This window comes from Anabas testudineus, chromosome 2, assembly GCF_900324465.2.
Source record: "Anabas testudineus chromosome 2, fAnaTes1.2, whole genome shotgun sequence".
In the NCBI taxonomy this organism is placed as follows: Eukaryota; Metazoa; Chordata; class Actinopteri; order Anabantiformes; family Anabantidae; genus Anabas; species Anabas testudineus.
The window spans coordinates 30,287,836-30,303,736 of record NC_046611.1 but is presented as its reverse complement, the minus strand read 5'-3'; the positions used below and the strand labels follow the sequence as shown (position 1 = coordinate 30,303,736).

General features: G+C 40.8%; 1 protein-coding gene across 1 annotated transcript in view; it reads right to left on the bottom strand.

Moving 5' to 3' along the window:
- LOC113164651 overlaps positions 1-15,901 on the bottom strand; it is a 66,928-nt gene that overhangs the window by 43,756 nt on the left and 7,271 nt on the right. Inside the window, exons 2-3 of the mRNA XM_026364038.1 lie at positions 4,283-4,471; positions 2,304-2,360 (exon numbers count right to left, since the gene is read on the bottom strand). Coding sequence (XP_026219823.1) covers positions 2,304-2,360; positions 4,283-4,469 — 244 coding nt within the window. The 5' untranslated portion in view covers positions 4,470-4,471. The remainder of the gene's footprint in view (positions 1-2,303; positions 2,361-4,282; positions 4,472-15,901) is intronic.

Sequence of the window (15,901 nt, the reverse complement as noted above, 5' to 3'; positions counted from 1 at the left end):
AGTGACAGTATTCAACCCTTCACTTTTTGCACATTCACTTCTTCTGGATCATATTGCCATTTGTGTATGTTAAGCTACATTTAATTACCCATGATGAAAAAGTGATGACATGTCTAAACGTGTCTGAAGTGTTTCCAAGAGAACTGTGGTCGCCTTAACTATGAAATGAAAGATGTGTGAACCCACCAGAACTCTTCCCGGAGTTGGCTGTCAGGCTAAACTGAGAAACTGGACAAGAAGAGTCTTGGTACACTGAGTGCTCCCAGCGATTCTGATAATGACCTGCACTCTGTACAGTCCCTGAATGCCTCACAGAGCTAGTGCTGACAAACCGCTCACACTACACCTTTTATATAGACTGTGATACTTCACAAAATGTGTACTGTACTTATGAAGTATAAGTATAGTGGGAGATCAACTTACTGCAGGACAGGAACAAAGGAAATATCAGATTTCGAGAGTACTGTAAATACAGGGGAGATTAGATATCTGCAATGATGAAGCGTGAGAATAAGATTTACCCAAAAAGATGTCATCACTGCCAAATGTAATAACTGAAAAAAACTAAACTGAGGTTCTGGAGATTTCTGAAAAACAGAGATTGGTCATTTATTTTCTAATTTTCAATTAGCAAAAAACATTTAATATTGATTGTAAAACTAGTGCCAGAAAGGGAATTGTCTTTATTTACAATGCAAGTACGCAAAAAGCAAATGGGTCTGAATACTTTCTGGAGTCACTGTACGTGGAGCTCTGTAACCATAGTAACACAGGCTACCCATGCCAAGCAAACAGACACAAAGCTAAGCAGCGACCATGCCAACACAGAAGTCTGATTTACATGCAGATCACTACTCCCACTGTCACCAGCATCCCCATCAAGCCTTCCAGTCATCTCAGTGGAACATCAACAGAACATGAATATGGCAGTGGACACGTCTAACAGCTGATGCTTTGTCACGCTGCACACCTGTGTTAAACAGGTATGAGGTGCAGCTTCACTTTTTAGCAGACAACTGCTGTTAGAAATGCAGTCATCTAGATTGAAGACAAAAGGCTGCTAACCTGCTATTGTCCTGCAGTTATCACCACAATACAGTGACACTCTGACGCCTACTGTGGTTGAGCTTGTTCCTGTCAGTTCTTTCTTTAGCCTATGCATTGGGCTGCATTTAGGTTTTAAGCAGTACAAAAATAGTTCACAGTGCTAATTTCATAGCAGCCAATAACTGTAGTGCTCGTTTTACAACATATACACAGTTTTCATGAAGCAGTTGATGAAGGGTATTTCGTAAGGACTGACACTTCTAGAAAACTAGGATGTTCACCCTCATTCCTCATGAAAACACCTTTACAATTAACTACTACTAAAGTCCACATAGGATCAAGGGCAGAGTTACAGGAACTCATAGACGTACCAAATGCAAATCATATAGATCTATTCTAGTATCTGAGTGATGAGGAATAAAGCAAAAAGAAGACTATTAGCAAAAAAGAAAGTCAGATGAGCTGATTTTCAAATTGGACAACACCTGCAGAATGAACACCGAACACCCAAACACAACAGAAACAGTCCTTTAAGTCTTTCTCAGTGTCAACAGACGGTCTGAAGGAAGGGCAAATCGTTTGTCCCTTTTGCAGCTAATTAACTCCAATACTGATATAACACTAGGACAGTTTATTTGCATCATAAGCAACAAAGGCACTGATGATTAGAGACTTGTGTAATTTTGTTCTTTTATTAAAAGCAGTGCCGCTGATGTTATCAAGGTGACAATTTGACAATACCCTGATGTCAATATCATTAACTTTAATGAATTCATTATGCAAAAAACCTCATTTCGATTTCTCAACTGATTGAAAAGTCATTAAGTCTCTCCACTTTTACTATGAACTGTGTGTGGAAAGGAAACAAAGCTAGTATTCTATTCAAACTGTCCTCAAAAGGGTGGCTCTGTTTTTATTCTTTTACAGATAGCTCCTGCACTGCTGCACTTTCCTTTTAGTTTGAACAGCTCAGAAAATCTTTGAGAGCAGCAGATTTGAATTTAAGAGGACCTTGAAAGGATGCTGAAAAGCAGTGAGGACTGCTCACATCCTGCCCTGAACAGTTAATAATAAAACGGGACAACACACACACACACACACAGACACACAGAATCTGAGTGAGATGAAAAGCAAGAAGGAAGTAAATAAGGCTGAAAGAAAAGATAAGACTTAAAAATGATGACTGGAGGATGAGAATAACCAGAAGGCCTTTCCAGACTGACCGACGGCAGAAGGAACTGTGTGATATGTCTTACCAGGCTTTTGCACCCCATGAGCTTCCTGCTCTCCATTCTCCAACGCAGTACCCGTGGCTGCATACATTTACATATACAAACAAAAACAAGCAAACACATTACTATCCACGTGACTGCTAATGGCTTACAAAACAGAAAATCTAATACTTCAGCGCTGTATTAGTTACAGTACACGGAAATATAAAACTGAAGCTGAATTTAAATGAAAACCACAGACCCAGACTTTACAAATGGCACCTCAGTTTGTGTGCACTAGGAGTGTGTGTTGTCTGCTGTGTGCCTGTGGGTGTGCTTGGTAATACAACTCAGGCTAATACAAGAGTCACACATACAACGCTGATTTCTTCGATCACCCACAGACTCGCTATTCACACAGATGACAGTGAGCAACAGTGTCAAATCCTCTATGGTTCATATCAGCTCTTCTTGTTCTTGCTTTCACTCGCACATGCAGACTAGTAAAAATGTATGCCACAAATAAAACAATACGTGTACACAATCAGTACACACAGCACATTCACACACATTGCCATATAACATGTAAGCAGAGGCATGCAAATGTCCAAAACCACAGATATCCATGCAACACCCATACACATAGTAGGTATGAGCCAAATGTGTCCACACAAATAAACACAGGACAGTCACCAACCACACATCAGGCATCATGAGTGCACATTACATGTTCAGCATGGCATCAAAACAGCAACTCTGACAGAAAAAATGACAAAAACAAATGTGTGCCTCCTCCATCTAGCGCTGCTGCTGACAGAGGACATTGACTTGCGGACTGCCTCGCCCTGCTGCATGGCACTCAGCGTGTCAGCATGTCTGCGTTTGTCCAAATGCACACAGTGTGCCAAACTTGATCACTGGCAACACCACCCACGGGCCGTCCTGCAGCCGGCTGTCACTGACGAGTGCCCACACACAGTCTGACTGTCTGACCAGAGTGTCTGGGCAACCAAAACAGGCCCGAGAGCTGAGTCATCCCTGGTTAACTGTCACTTCCATTCATCTGGTTATTTGCTCAGCTGCTTATTTGATCCAGCTCGTGTACTGTTATATGTTGACTTGCTTTCCTACATAACTACATTCATTTGTTTTGCTTTGTAGAAAACCAGCAGATGTTACACTGGAGCCAATTTTAACAGCTAATGCTCATAGAACAAATACGTCATACGTAACCTTTGATCTATTTTCAGAAAGGTATACACACACACACACACACACACACCAGTGGATCTAAACCACACTTTCTATTTAGTTCCTCAATTTAACCAGTGTGTTAGGATATTTAAAGCAGTGGCCACTATTCTGCTTCTCCTCAGGCTACTAGCTTCCCTCTGGCTGAGTGACACCCCAGCAGATCCAAAATGGCAGCCAGTGTCCAGTGTTGCCTGATACTACCAGTCATTTAGGAGCAGCTGCAGTTCATGTTACATAACACAGATTCTCCTCATGTTTAAGATACTGTAGATGAAATCAGATACAGAGGTCAGACATGCAGACACAAAAACACAGTGTCATTCAGGAACATTTAAGTGAAGAGATTGGCTATCTTTGGTATTGTAAATGGAGGAATATTGTGAAGTTTGAAATTATTTAAGTCAGTTTAGCTGGCATTACATTTTTTAATTCAAACTGGATTAAACTGTAATGTGCATCACTTGTCACTTACAGTGATGAATACCCACCCTAGTGTCATGGAGCTAGTGCCTGCTTGTAGTAGTCAGGATTTTTTTAAATAGCTCACTGGTGTTTTAGCTTGCAAACGCCACTCTCTGTCCATCCACAGCAGAAGACAGCTGTATTCAGTGATAACACCCCAATAAACCCACTGTGCACATCTCTCCAGCTCTCCTCAGTATCAGTTCAGTCCAGACAGTACTGCCCAGCATCCTCGCTGTCTCATATTACTCTGCTTATAGTAACGACGAATTACCCACGCTTTACTCTCAGTATCACACCATTCTCACCTGCCCTGGTGTCGTCGTTGTCCAGCAGGGGGATGTAGTCTGTCTTTACCACACTCTCCCCAACCTTATCTTCAAAGGGCTCTGACTCCAGCTCAGCAACAAAGTCCCGCTCCACCAGGTTCTCTGGCCCCGGCTGGGGAACGCTGTCCGTCAGCGCGTCACTCAGACTCAGGTCTAATTCTGCCATGACTGCCCGTGAACACAGGGACACAGGAGGAAAACAAGAAAACAGTTATCAGTTAGTTATGATTTATGAATAAATCTAATCACTGCATATTCCATTAAGAGCAGGGAAACAAAAAAATTAAAACTAAAAATATAAACAATAAAATAGTTTGCTTGGTCTACTGCCATAAAACCATTGTTTTAGCATTTACAACACTTTTAACTAAAGATGATCCTCGTCTCTACTGTGAATAAAGTGGATAATATACCTATGAGATGAAGAGAAAATACAGTTACACTTTAAAATGTCCCTATTACAGTAACATTTCCAGAAACTATTTACAGTTTAAGGACAAAATATTTTCAAGATTAATAAACAATAGGGAACAGTGCAGACTCTGTAAATACGAGCAGACAGCTAAATAAGTGTCTTCATCAGGCATGCAGACTTTCATATCCACATCACAACAGCAGGACTGACTGCAGAGCAGACATACATAATGTTACTACTCCAAGTCTAATTACAGTGCTGCTCTAAACCATCATCACTAAACACTGGTCTGCAGTCCCTGTAGCCATATCTCTTATTTTGGAAGCCACCTACTGTTTTATACATTATACTTCTGTTGTTACTTTAACTTATGCTTAAATTGTTTAAACGTATGTTTAAATATTTTGAATGTCCCTAAAAACCTGGTTACCAGCTCTAGTAATAATGTGAAGCCAGCTCAGTAAAAGACATATGCAAAAGAATATCTTGGATATTCTCTTAAAAGATGATTCTGTAGGGTCGGAGTACTTTTAACGTCCACAATTACAGCATGTAGGAACTGATCTTATCATGAGTAGCTGTGAGTATTGCCACATAATCTAATCCGTATGGATTAGCTCGGGAATCACAGGGGAAAACATAAAATCGGAAAAGCCAGCACATTCCTTTAATTGTTAAAAAAGTAACATTTTTAAGAGTGAAGCTCAAATAAAGAGAAACATATAAAGAAGGTGGAGTAAAATAAAGAGGATGAGCAGGGAAAAGAGGAAGATACAGACAGACAGAAATGGAGACACATAGTTATGGGAAGTGAGAGGGCAAAATCACTTTTAATCCAAGACCCATTCAATGACAGTCTGGGACATTTTAGATCTGACAAGCATTATAAATGAAATGACTAAATCTATTTGTTTCTGGTGAAACAGAGGAACATCTGATGTGGACTGAACAGGGCCACAGGTTTGTGTTCTGAGGTGGGACCAGAGGACCAGAATTCAAACTCGGTGCTGGCAGGCGTTCATCCTGTTGAAGGGCCCCTGAGCAGCACACTGAACGCCCACGAGCTGCGAGGCCTGAGCCTGATACATCAACATGCATTACAACTTCTAAATTAGTGATGGCACAATGCATGTAATACCACTGTCGACCATTAAGAGGCACAGTTTCAGATGGGTTTGAGCTGCATGAAAGCGACACATGCAACCCTGCACGGAGGCACAATCTGTACCTAAACAGGGACACACGTCCTAGCAGCTCATATGAGAGTTCATCTGACCAATGGCTGGAATTCGCAGTGTCATGTTGTGTCATCTGCCTACCATAATGCCAGATTATCTTCAGTGCCAGCAGCAGCCAGCCTTTCTCTGCTGCTCTGACTGGGTCTCATCTTCATTTTACAACTCTTCTTCTATCCTCTACACTGCACTCAACATCCCAGGCACGGATAAAACATTGCTAAATTGCATCCTCTTTGCTAAAAGTCATATTCTTAAACTCTTGAAAGAGCAGGTTAAAAGATCAAAATCGAGGATAAGACAACATATTTGTTTATTTCAGTTTCCTTTCTGCCTCGCAGGCCTGCCAACCACACTTACATCCACACAACAGGCACCACCACCACAATATATTAAACCTATTCAGCCACACTGCATGCAAACACATTTTATTACAAGCACACTGGTCTGGAGCCCAAACTAACAAAAAGGGTTTGCGAATTTGAATGAAGACATTATTCATTGCACAAATGCCTGTGAGGAAGAGAAGGGATTCTTAAACCGAGACAATCAAAACACAACTCTACATCCCCATCTGCTGGATCTTCTATTCACTTACTACAAGAACAGCTATAGGTATACTGCCACTGGTACTTTTGTGTACTTCTGATTATGTAATTGTGTACTGAGGTTGATTTTCATGGTTTTGCACAATGTTTTCTTGTTGAAATTCATGAAATGTGCAACAATATGTATATGAATTGACATGGGCCTTTCACTGTCATTATGTGTGTATTAAACTCGTAAAACCCATTTTAAACACAGAGCATGACTATGAAGTCCACCAAGTCCACTTTTAACATTTTATTTATACTGAGTTTATTTTTCATTTTTATTTACATTTACTGTAAGAGTATTTACACCAACCCGTTCTCCCCACTTTGTGTCAGCAGTTTGGGTAAAACACTTTCCTGTGACAACACCTCATGCACAAAGCCGGGTCCATCATTTTCTCTGTTTAGTGTGGAAGGACTTGAACGGCCTGCTCAAAGCTCGGACCTCAACCTCATCCAGCACCCTTGGGATGATTTGAAAGACCATCTGGGAACCAGGTCTAAATCAGTACTGAACCTCACTAACCACATATATACAGTGTGACTCCAGTGTCCAGTGGAGGAGTGTTCTACAGAAGGCACATTTAATATGATATGACCACACTATAGTACTGAACTGTTTACAGTATTTAAGAGTTTTTTTACATTGGAGGAAGATAAACTGGTGAATTCTTCACAGATCCTTTGGATGGTAGAAAAGACTAATGGGAAAAGCCCATTTTGTCTAAATCCATACATATCCATATATAATTAAAGTGTCCTGAATCTTTAATTCATGTGAACTGTCAAACAATATAGGCTGTTAGCTCAGCCAGCACACGGTCTTCACCAGCTGTAAATCCAGCATATAGTGAGCTCTGGGAGTGATGCTGTTTCCACTGGAAGGTCCAATATTGCCAATGAAATGACAGTATGTGTGTGATGTTTTAGCCTGTATATTAAACCAAAGCTTAAAATGCATTCAGGTGCATAAAAAGTGGAGGGTCGGTGTGTTTCCTCTGCAGAACAGTGTCATCAAATGTATTGGTTATTCGATCAGTAAGTCAATGGGACAATCAGTCAGTCAATAAACCTGTCACATGGACCTCTATTCATCAGTCAGTTAGATATTAAGTTAGTCAATGAATCAGCAAATCAAATACACAAAGGTTTTGTGAGCTGTATTTGTATATTGAACAATAGGTAATTACTGAGAAAGGAATAGAAATAAACCTTACGTACAGCAGGCATACTCATTACACAGCTGACTGCCAGTGTATGTGCAGCAGTGGGTGAGCCCCCAGTGCAGAGGCCTGGGTGTGTCACAGCAAGACTACTGCCTAGTGCCCCGACCACAAAGCCATACTGGTCAGAGACTCTGCCCCAGTTTCCATAATTAACCCCACATAATCTGTGTGTGTTTAGTATATAGTATGTCATCAGTGCTAGCTGCAGAGTTAGACAGGTGATCTGTGCCACCCAGGCCCCCAGCTCATTTGATGACACCAATCACAGACACGAAAAGCTCAAAATAAAAAGAAAAAAGTTTGGTTTGTTTGTTTCCAGCGCCTTCGGGTCCCCACTAGACCACAGCAGCAGAGCCTTTTCATTAGTCTGGTTCTGCAGAGGGGTGGATTTGGGGTGGGAGGTGTTTTTTTTTACCCTAGCGAGGTGCTTTAGTTTGAGCTGAGCTCCTGTTTTCCACCTCCTGCTCTCAACGTCGGTGTGTCCACTCGGAAATAATCTGGATTCAACAAAGGAAGGAAATCCATGGAAAAGGCCATTTCTATTGTGCTGTCTGTTAACAAATGCTCGAGTTGGTGTGTGGATTAGTCATGTGCATTTGTTTGTGTGTGTGTGCTTGCAGTGGGTGTGTGCCCTCCTGTGGCTCCCAAAACAGCAGAGGTGAAGGTTAAGCCTCTTTTTAATCTGCTTTAACACACCACTATTGTATGTAAACAATAAAACACCACGACAAATGCACTTGGGGATGATAATTCAGCAGAAAGAACTCAAGTAACCTGACAGATCACAAGGCCTGAAAATACTGGGAACAGTTTGCTGAACCTATCCAAACTATATCATTTCTTCTGTAGTTGCTGCTTAGATTCCATTTCATGCACCATGAGTGTACAAAGCATGATCACAACTCTATCCTGTGTCCTGCTGAATTGAAACCAATAGTGCAGGAGCTCATCAGTTCTACGCCTGACTACCCCTCATTCAAAGATTCAGCTGACACCTCTGTACTACGTTTAAGCAGTCTGTTGATAGACTTACAAGACAAAAAGTGTTTCACTGCCCCAAGTCTTAATTCAGAGCTCTTAAAACTAAGATGCTGAGTGCTAAAACATTTAATAGGAGATTCTGACAAGACTATTCACCACCCCCAAAACTCCACATCTTCCAAGCTGCCAGCTTGGAGAATTTGACCTGAGGCTTTCAATCCACTCTGCACTCTGCATTTTAACGGAGTTGTCGGCTTGCTGCAACCCAAACTTACTTACTGATATAAAGATATATAAGAGTTATAATAATGGTTTGAAGATGCAGACATTTGGCGAGCAGCCTTCTCCAAGCTCTGGATGGTGACTGATTTGTGCCCCTTTGAAATCTTTTACCAAAGATGGAGTGAATCAGACGACATTCAAATCGACAGTTTAGGGAAGTGAAACAGAGAGAGAAAAATAGGGGCTGTGTATGTAGGGGGTTTCCAAGATATATCAGTGCGGCTCTTTCACCGGTTGTCAGAGTGATGGGTGGCATAACACATTAAACCTAATCCCAACAATCAATCTGCATGTTCTCTTCCTCCTGTTCCTTTATTAGACAACAAAAGCACATAGCTGATGAGCGTCAGAGCCTGTTCTGGACATTTGACCATGGTGGATCCTGTCTGAATCCAAGAAGGACCCATGGTGTTTACAAAAATCATTACCACCCAACCATTTCTCAAGTCAGTTTCAAAAATCCAAAAGGAAACACGGCATGTCTTGATGCCTGTGCATTTCAGCTGCTGATTTGAAACCAGAGACTCGCCAACTGTTATAGCGCGCTCTAAACTGTGCCGCCGAGCAAGGCACTGCAGCATTAGCTGCTCCATTGCAACTATAATTATCTCAGCTATGTGAAAAGGACAAATGTCTCTTCAGTGGTGTAACATGTTTAAAAAAGCAGGAGAAAAGTGAGAGTGGCACAGTGTGTGAGCTCACGTCCCTTAATGGCTGCGTGGTCACCGTCACTGTGCTGCTGGATGGCTGAGACCATTGTGCTGTTAGAAGTAGATTTGAACAGAAATTGTCAACATTTGCCTCCAGCTGGACTAACTCCACTCCTTTACAGGGTTTGGAAAGTCCATTTGGAGCTGTTCACTGTCCAAGGACAATGTGGCTGTAAAACAACTTTAGGACAGTTTAATGTCCCACATTACCAACATGTGGACCTATGATTATGAGAGATCACGTGGACAAGAGCGCTGAGGGAAATGCTGACCTCACTGGAGCCTGATGACAAGTATGATGTCACCCTTTGGACAATGGGTGGGATCCATGCAGCAGAAGGTTTGGCTTTAAAATAAACAGGGGAGGAAGGTTCACTGTATGGGTGAACCAGCTGAAGAGAGAGATAAAACCCATTTTTGGTTCAAGAGAAATCAGATATTCTGATATAACTTTTTATTTGTTTATCCTATGGAAATGAAAGCGAACTTGTTGTCTTGTCGTATACTTTGCAACATGAGTAAAGACAAGTACAAGGCAGTTTTTTTTTTTTTTGAAAAAACTACTCATAAAGATTATTAGTATTATTAATAGATTAATATTAGAGTACGAGTGTAGTATATATCAAAGCGAACAGCCTTGAAATGGGCTGGAAAATCAACTTGCAGAAGCCTGGGCTTGTAGCCACTGTGTGAAAAGCTCACCTCTGATGTCACTTTCTAAGAGAGGTGGGACACTTCCTCTAACTAACACTCGGCTTACTCAGTTACTCTGTGTGTGTGTGTGTGAATGACAGAATGGGAGCTGGCTTGCACTGCTGCTGGACTGAATGGGTTTCAGGCTCTGTGGTTGTTGCTACTGGCTTCATTGCTTTTTTTCATCACTTCACAGAGCCAACGTAATACACAGAGTGAAGAAGCATTGCAGCATATAATCTCCACTGACCACTAGAATCCTCCAAAAGCTAGCATAGGTCTGCAGCTAATAATAACCTGAACCTATGACATAATTGGCACAACAAGTAATCACTATCACAATATCTGCTAACACAAACTGAATTTTCCTAGTCATTATGAAGCAAGATCAGTGTCCTCTCAGCGAGTCTACAGAGCCCGGTTTATCTATCTTTACTGGGAAAGAGGGTCCAGTGCATGGTATGATACTTTGGTTTTTGTTTGTGTGTGTGTGCATTTAAAGCCATTTCCTCATTTTCTTCTGCAGCGACACTTCTGTTTTTATTTTCACTAATATACAGAGACAGCTGACGAGGAACTTTTAGCCACCACATTTTTCCCTTATTTCTCTCAACCACATAAATGTGTCTCATTTTTGTGTCTCTCACTAACAGAGGGACAAATGCCCCATGTCTCTTATCTGGACTAGTTGTTTTTTAAAATCTTGTTTTCCTCTCTGCATCTTGAAGAATCTAAAGGAAGAGCTGTTAAGATGGTATGTCACACTACAAGTTTTCTGACAGGGTGGAACCACTCAGAAACCATTAGTTTGTTTTTGACCACAAGCTGGCCTTCTATTAACATCCTTTGCTTGACTAGTTTGGCAACCACTTGTGTGATACTATATGTTTCAAAACCCCAGTGTAACATGGTGTTATTTAAGTTGTAAAGAGCTTCTTTTTTTTTTTTTTTTTCGTTTTAAGTCAGACCCTGACACACTAACTGGTACACACACACACACACACACACACACACACACACACACACACACACACTCAGCACCAGTGTCTGTGTTGAGGAACAAAAAGCATCATGGACATCTGAGGAAGGGTATCATTACTCAGATCACAGATCAGATCACATTTTATGACAAATTAATGCAGAAAACCATGACATTCTAAAAGGTTCACATACTTTTTCATGCCCCTGTAAAAGACCTGTACTCATAGACACTGGCTTATCTGACACCTGACCTGTTCACACCTTGTAAATAAAAACTCCAATCTGTCTTGCAGAGGTATCATATAACAAGTCCTTCCAATGAAGAAAAAAATAAAATAAAAAAAATCATACCGGTTGTTTGTCCTCTGATAAAAGCCACATGAGTGGTGTCGAATATACCGAACCTCTTGTTGTTGTCGTCATACCAATAACAATAGCAATAGGATATTGCAGTTTGGTTAGGTTTAGGCACAGAAACAACAGTTATGATTGCAGATCCTGACCCTGATTTAGGTTTAACAAATACTTTGTGGAAGTTAGAGGATCTTTGTCATGGTTATAATCATAAACTTGCACTTACAGTATGGTTACAGAATGATCTTCATGGCTGAAAGAATCAACACTGACTGCCTTTTTGAAAAGAGAAACAAACAGCAGCTCAGGTCAAAGTCCTATGATTTGTCCACCCGTCAAACCACAATGTCACGTGACCCCTCCTTTGCTCCCATCATAATTACTAAGTTAACTAGAGGTTCCTTAAGGCTTCTTTCAGCCAGTGTCTGATTTAACTCAGCCCCCTGCATTAAGACAGTAGGGGGTATGTTTAAAGCTTTGTTGGATGCAGCTGCAGAAGTGCTACCATGTTCAGCTCTGAAATAGGAAAAGGTTACTGGATGGAGTTTGAGTTGGAGTAAGACTGAGGTCTGGTTAAGCATAATAACACACGACTGGTTGCAGGATGTCACCTAAAAACTGACCATGTTCTTCTGTTGCCTCTTCTGTTCTCAATGTCTGATCACTTAAATACGTTGTTCAAACCAAAGGTAATGTCACATTAAACATTAACATAGTGAACACAGTGTATGACTTTAGATCAAACCGCGTAATAAATGCTGTTTCTCGTGTACGTGGAAGAGTCTCAGACAACACAGACAACACATGTTTGAGGAAGCTACATCTTTACAATAACATCTGTCAAACTATTTAAACTCACAGATATGTAGTGATTGTCGGGATAATGATGTCAAATAATAAAAATGGCACATCCCTGAAAATGAGCAATGTTTACCTGTGTGCAAGTGTGTGCATATCTACACCGATGGATGAGTTGTCCCTGTGTCCAGCTGCCATCACACTAATCTGAGAGAAATGCTATCTCAGACATTCCTAACGGGCCATTCAGTGTACTTCACCAAGGCACACAATCACAGCACTTTGTCAATACATTGTAAAACACACCCACACCCACACACATACCAAATATTGCTTGGTGAAAAAAAAAAATCTTCTCTACATCCCGAGTAATCATTTTAATACTACTTTTAATAATTTGTCAAAAGCTTCTTTAACACTGAAGGTCATTCTGCATTTTCAAATCACACCAGTTTTAAGTTAAACGTTTTATTTTCCTTAAAACATCTTCTGTGCTAGTTCGATCACACCTAAGCCTTTGGCAAAATCACAGTGAGTATTCCCAGCTATTACAGAGAGCTGTAAAACCTGCAAGGAAAATGTGAAACTGCTTTCTATTGGCAAGCAATGCAACCAGGAAGCACTGTGAAAAAGCTGGTTTTCAACCCTAATGTTTCAGATCAGGAAAGTGATACCAGGAGTGAAAGTCAGTCATTCTTTGAGTACAAACTAACAAAAAAACCTTTGTAACCTCATAAAAAATTGAATTCACTTTGTAACGAAACCCTGTGCTACCACTGAGTATATTTATATGCAGTAAATATTCACAGATACTATAATTCAGCACATAAAATGAGGCTGCACCTTTAATTATGGCACATTTCCTGACATGAAAGTAAAGCAGCGTATCAGTGTGCACATTCTCTGCCACACCCCACTACACACACCCACACACAATAACTCACAACTACACATGATCTCTGCATCGCGGACACTTCTGTATATAGGATAATTGACAAACACACTTGTCACATTGCACATTTCACCACCAACACTGACAATCAGGTAATATCAAACTATCCAACACCATAACAACACATTTCCCAGACTCTCTCTCAAACACAGTTGGTAATGTAAGCAGCCGATGGTTTGTTCACCATGATTGTTTGCAGCTTCTAGGACGACTACGAGTGATGAGATAAGTGACAGAGACAGAGAGGTAAAGAACGAGCCACAGACAGAGACAAAGCACACAGACCTCTGGTTTGTCATGTCATACAGGGAGCAGGTGGCCCCAGGGAGGTAGGTGTGTAGGTGTGACATTCACAAAGACTGTTTATTGTAATTAGTCTCAGGAGTCATACTGGTACAGTTCAGTGATCCTACATCACTTACTCTAGTCAGGCACTCGAAGGCGTCTGTGTACGCATGTGTGTCTACATGTTCAGATGCAGAACTCAGATAATAAGACACTTTTCTGTTTAAGAACAACAAATACTAGGTACTAGGACTTTTGGTGCCAGGGCAATAATTTCTACTCTCAGATAATTCCTGCTCCTGATTCAGGACTTTCCAGTGGCCTGGAATAGGTAATTTTGTGAAGTTAAGAGTATACTAAAATATGTAAACATGAGACCATGGAACAATACTGTGATCCAGGTGAACTGTTATTGAATACTGTTGTTGAACTACATATTCAACTACCTGCAATGATGCAGTCACACAAATATCTTTTTTCTGGCAGGATCCTGTCAAAAACAAAGCTCACATATTATGCAGATGACACACAGTTTGAGGTCCTGTCTCTGCTTTTCACATTGAGCTCCCTGCCCTCAACGAATAAGAAACATAAAAGAAGCTATAAGTTCCTATAAACGATTGCTGACCATTTCTATTTGATCCAAAGATCATAAGTTTACATGAATGTCAACAAGCTCCGGTTCATTTGACTATCGCTTAGTGACACATGGAAATGTCAGGGCTGATTGAGACACAACAGCAAAGTACGCAGGTAGACAGAGAAGGACAAGAGTCACAGCCATAAAAAACTCAAATAAAAATATGCTCTCTCTGTGAACTTTGCTCTTACATTTGCTATTTGCTTGAACACATACAGATGGGAATGTGCTGCTTGATTTACTGATAAAGAATTCATACTGCATGAAAAAGAGGTCAGAGCAGAGAGGACGCACACGTTGGGAAGCCAGAATTGGAGGAAAACCAATGAAGCCTGAAGCACAACTGAACAGGCCACAAAGGTGTGTTATACTGTATGAGCGTTGTCACATTTTTTCGAGGCCCTGTGTTCCCACATTAGGTGCCTCCCACTTAGTAATGATAGAAAAATGTATTAAGTCATGCCCGGTGCATCCATCTGCACTAACAGGCCATTAATAGTCATGACACTTTTAGCCGAGGTCTTGGTCAGGTTGCACCCATGTTTTCCAGCTCCTCACCTGCTACGGAGTGCTGCGTGTGTTGACCCTGGGATAGAAACATAAATTTGTTGCCACATGGGCTGGTCAGTGGTGCTCAGCAGTAAGTAATAAACTGCTCTGGCCTGCAGTCCCAATTCACAGACACACACTGGTCAGACGAAGACCATACTAAGTGATAAATAACATTTTCCAAGTCTGTTTTTATCTTACTCGAGTAGGTGTTTACAATAGTGCAGTAATACATTAGCATAAGTGATAAAAATGAGGGGTGTACTTTTATTTTATTACTTTTACTTTTACTTTTGATAATTTTGACTGGCACCAACTGAGACATGAAGATATTTTTACGCAATCTTCGTGGCAAAGAATGAGAATCGGTTCAAATTTGTGGTTAAAAACCAAATCTCAATTCTCTAACTGATGAATCATTTTAAAAAATAAATCAATGACTTGGCGAGGCAGTGATGTGAAAACACAACGCTGCATTACTTTGGATGACGTAAGACACTGATAAGAAGTGACAAGAGGCAGCAAGCTAATGGGCGCATTATACTGCATGTTCATCTGTGGCTCTGTGTGTGTGTGTGTGTGTGTGTGTGTGTGTGTGTGTGTGTGTATTAGAAGTATACAGAACTCTGTATTTTTACTGGTGACAAAGTAATAAATCAAACAACCAAATGACAGAAAGAGGAAGGGAGAGGAGAATGAAGCGAGAACACAGGATAGATCTATTGATCTTTGGGTGGAAGAAAGAGATCAATCGTGTTAGGAGGTGGTGGCAGAGTGGTGGAGAGGAAAGAGGTGTGGTGAGGACACATGAGAATGACGGAGTAGAGAATGAGTGACAGATGAAAAAAAACATACATGAGACAGACAATACATAAGAAGTATAAGTACATATATGGTGGGAAAT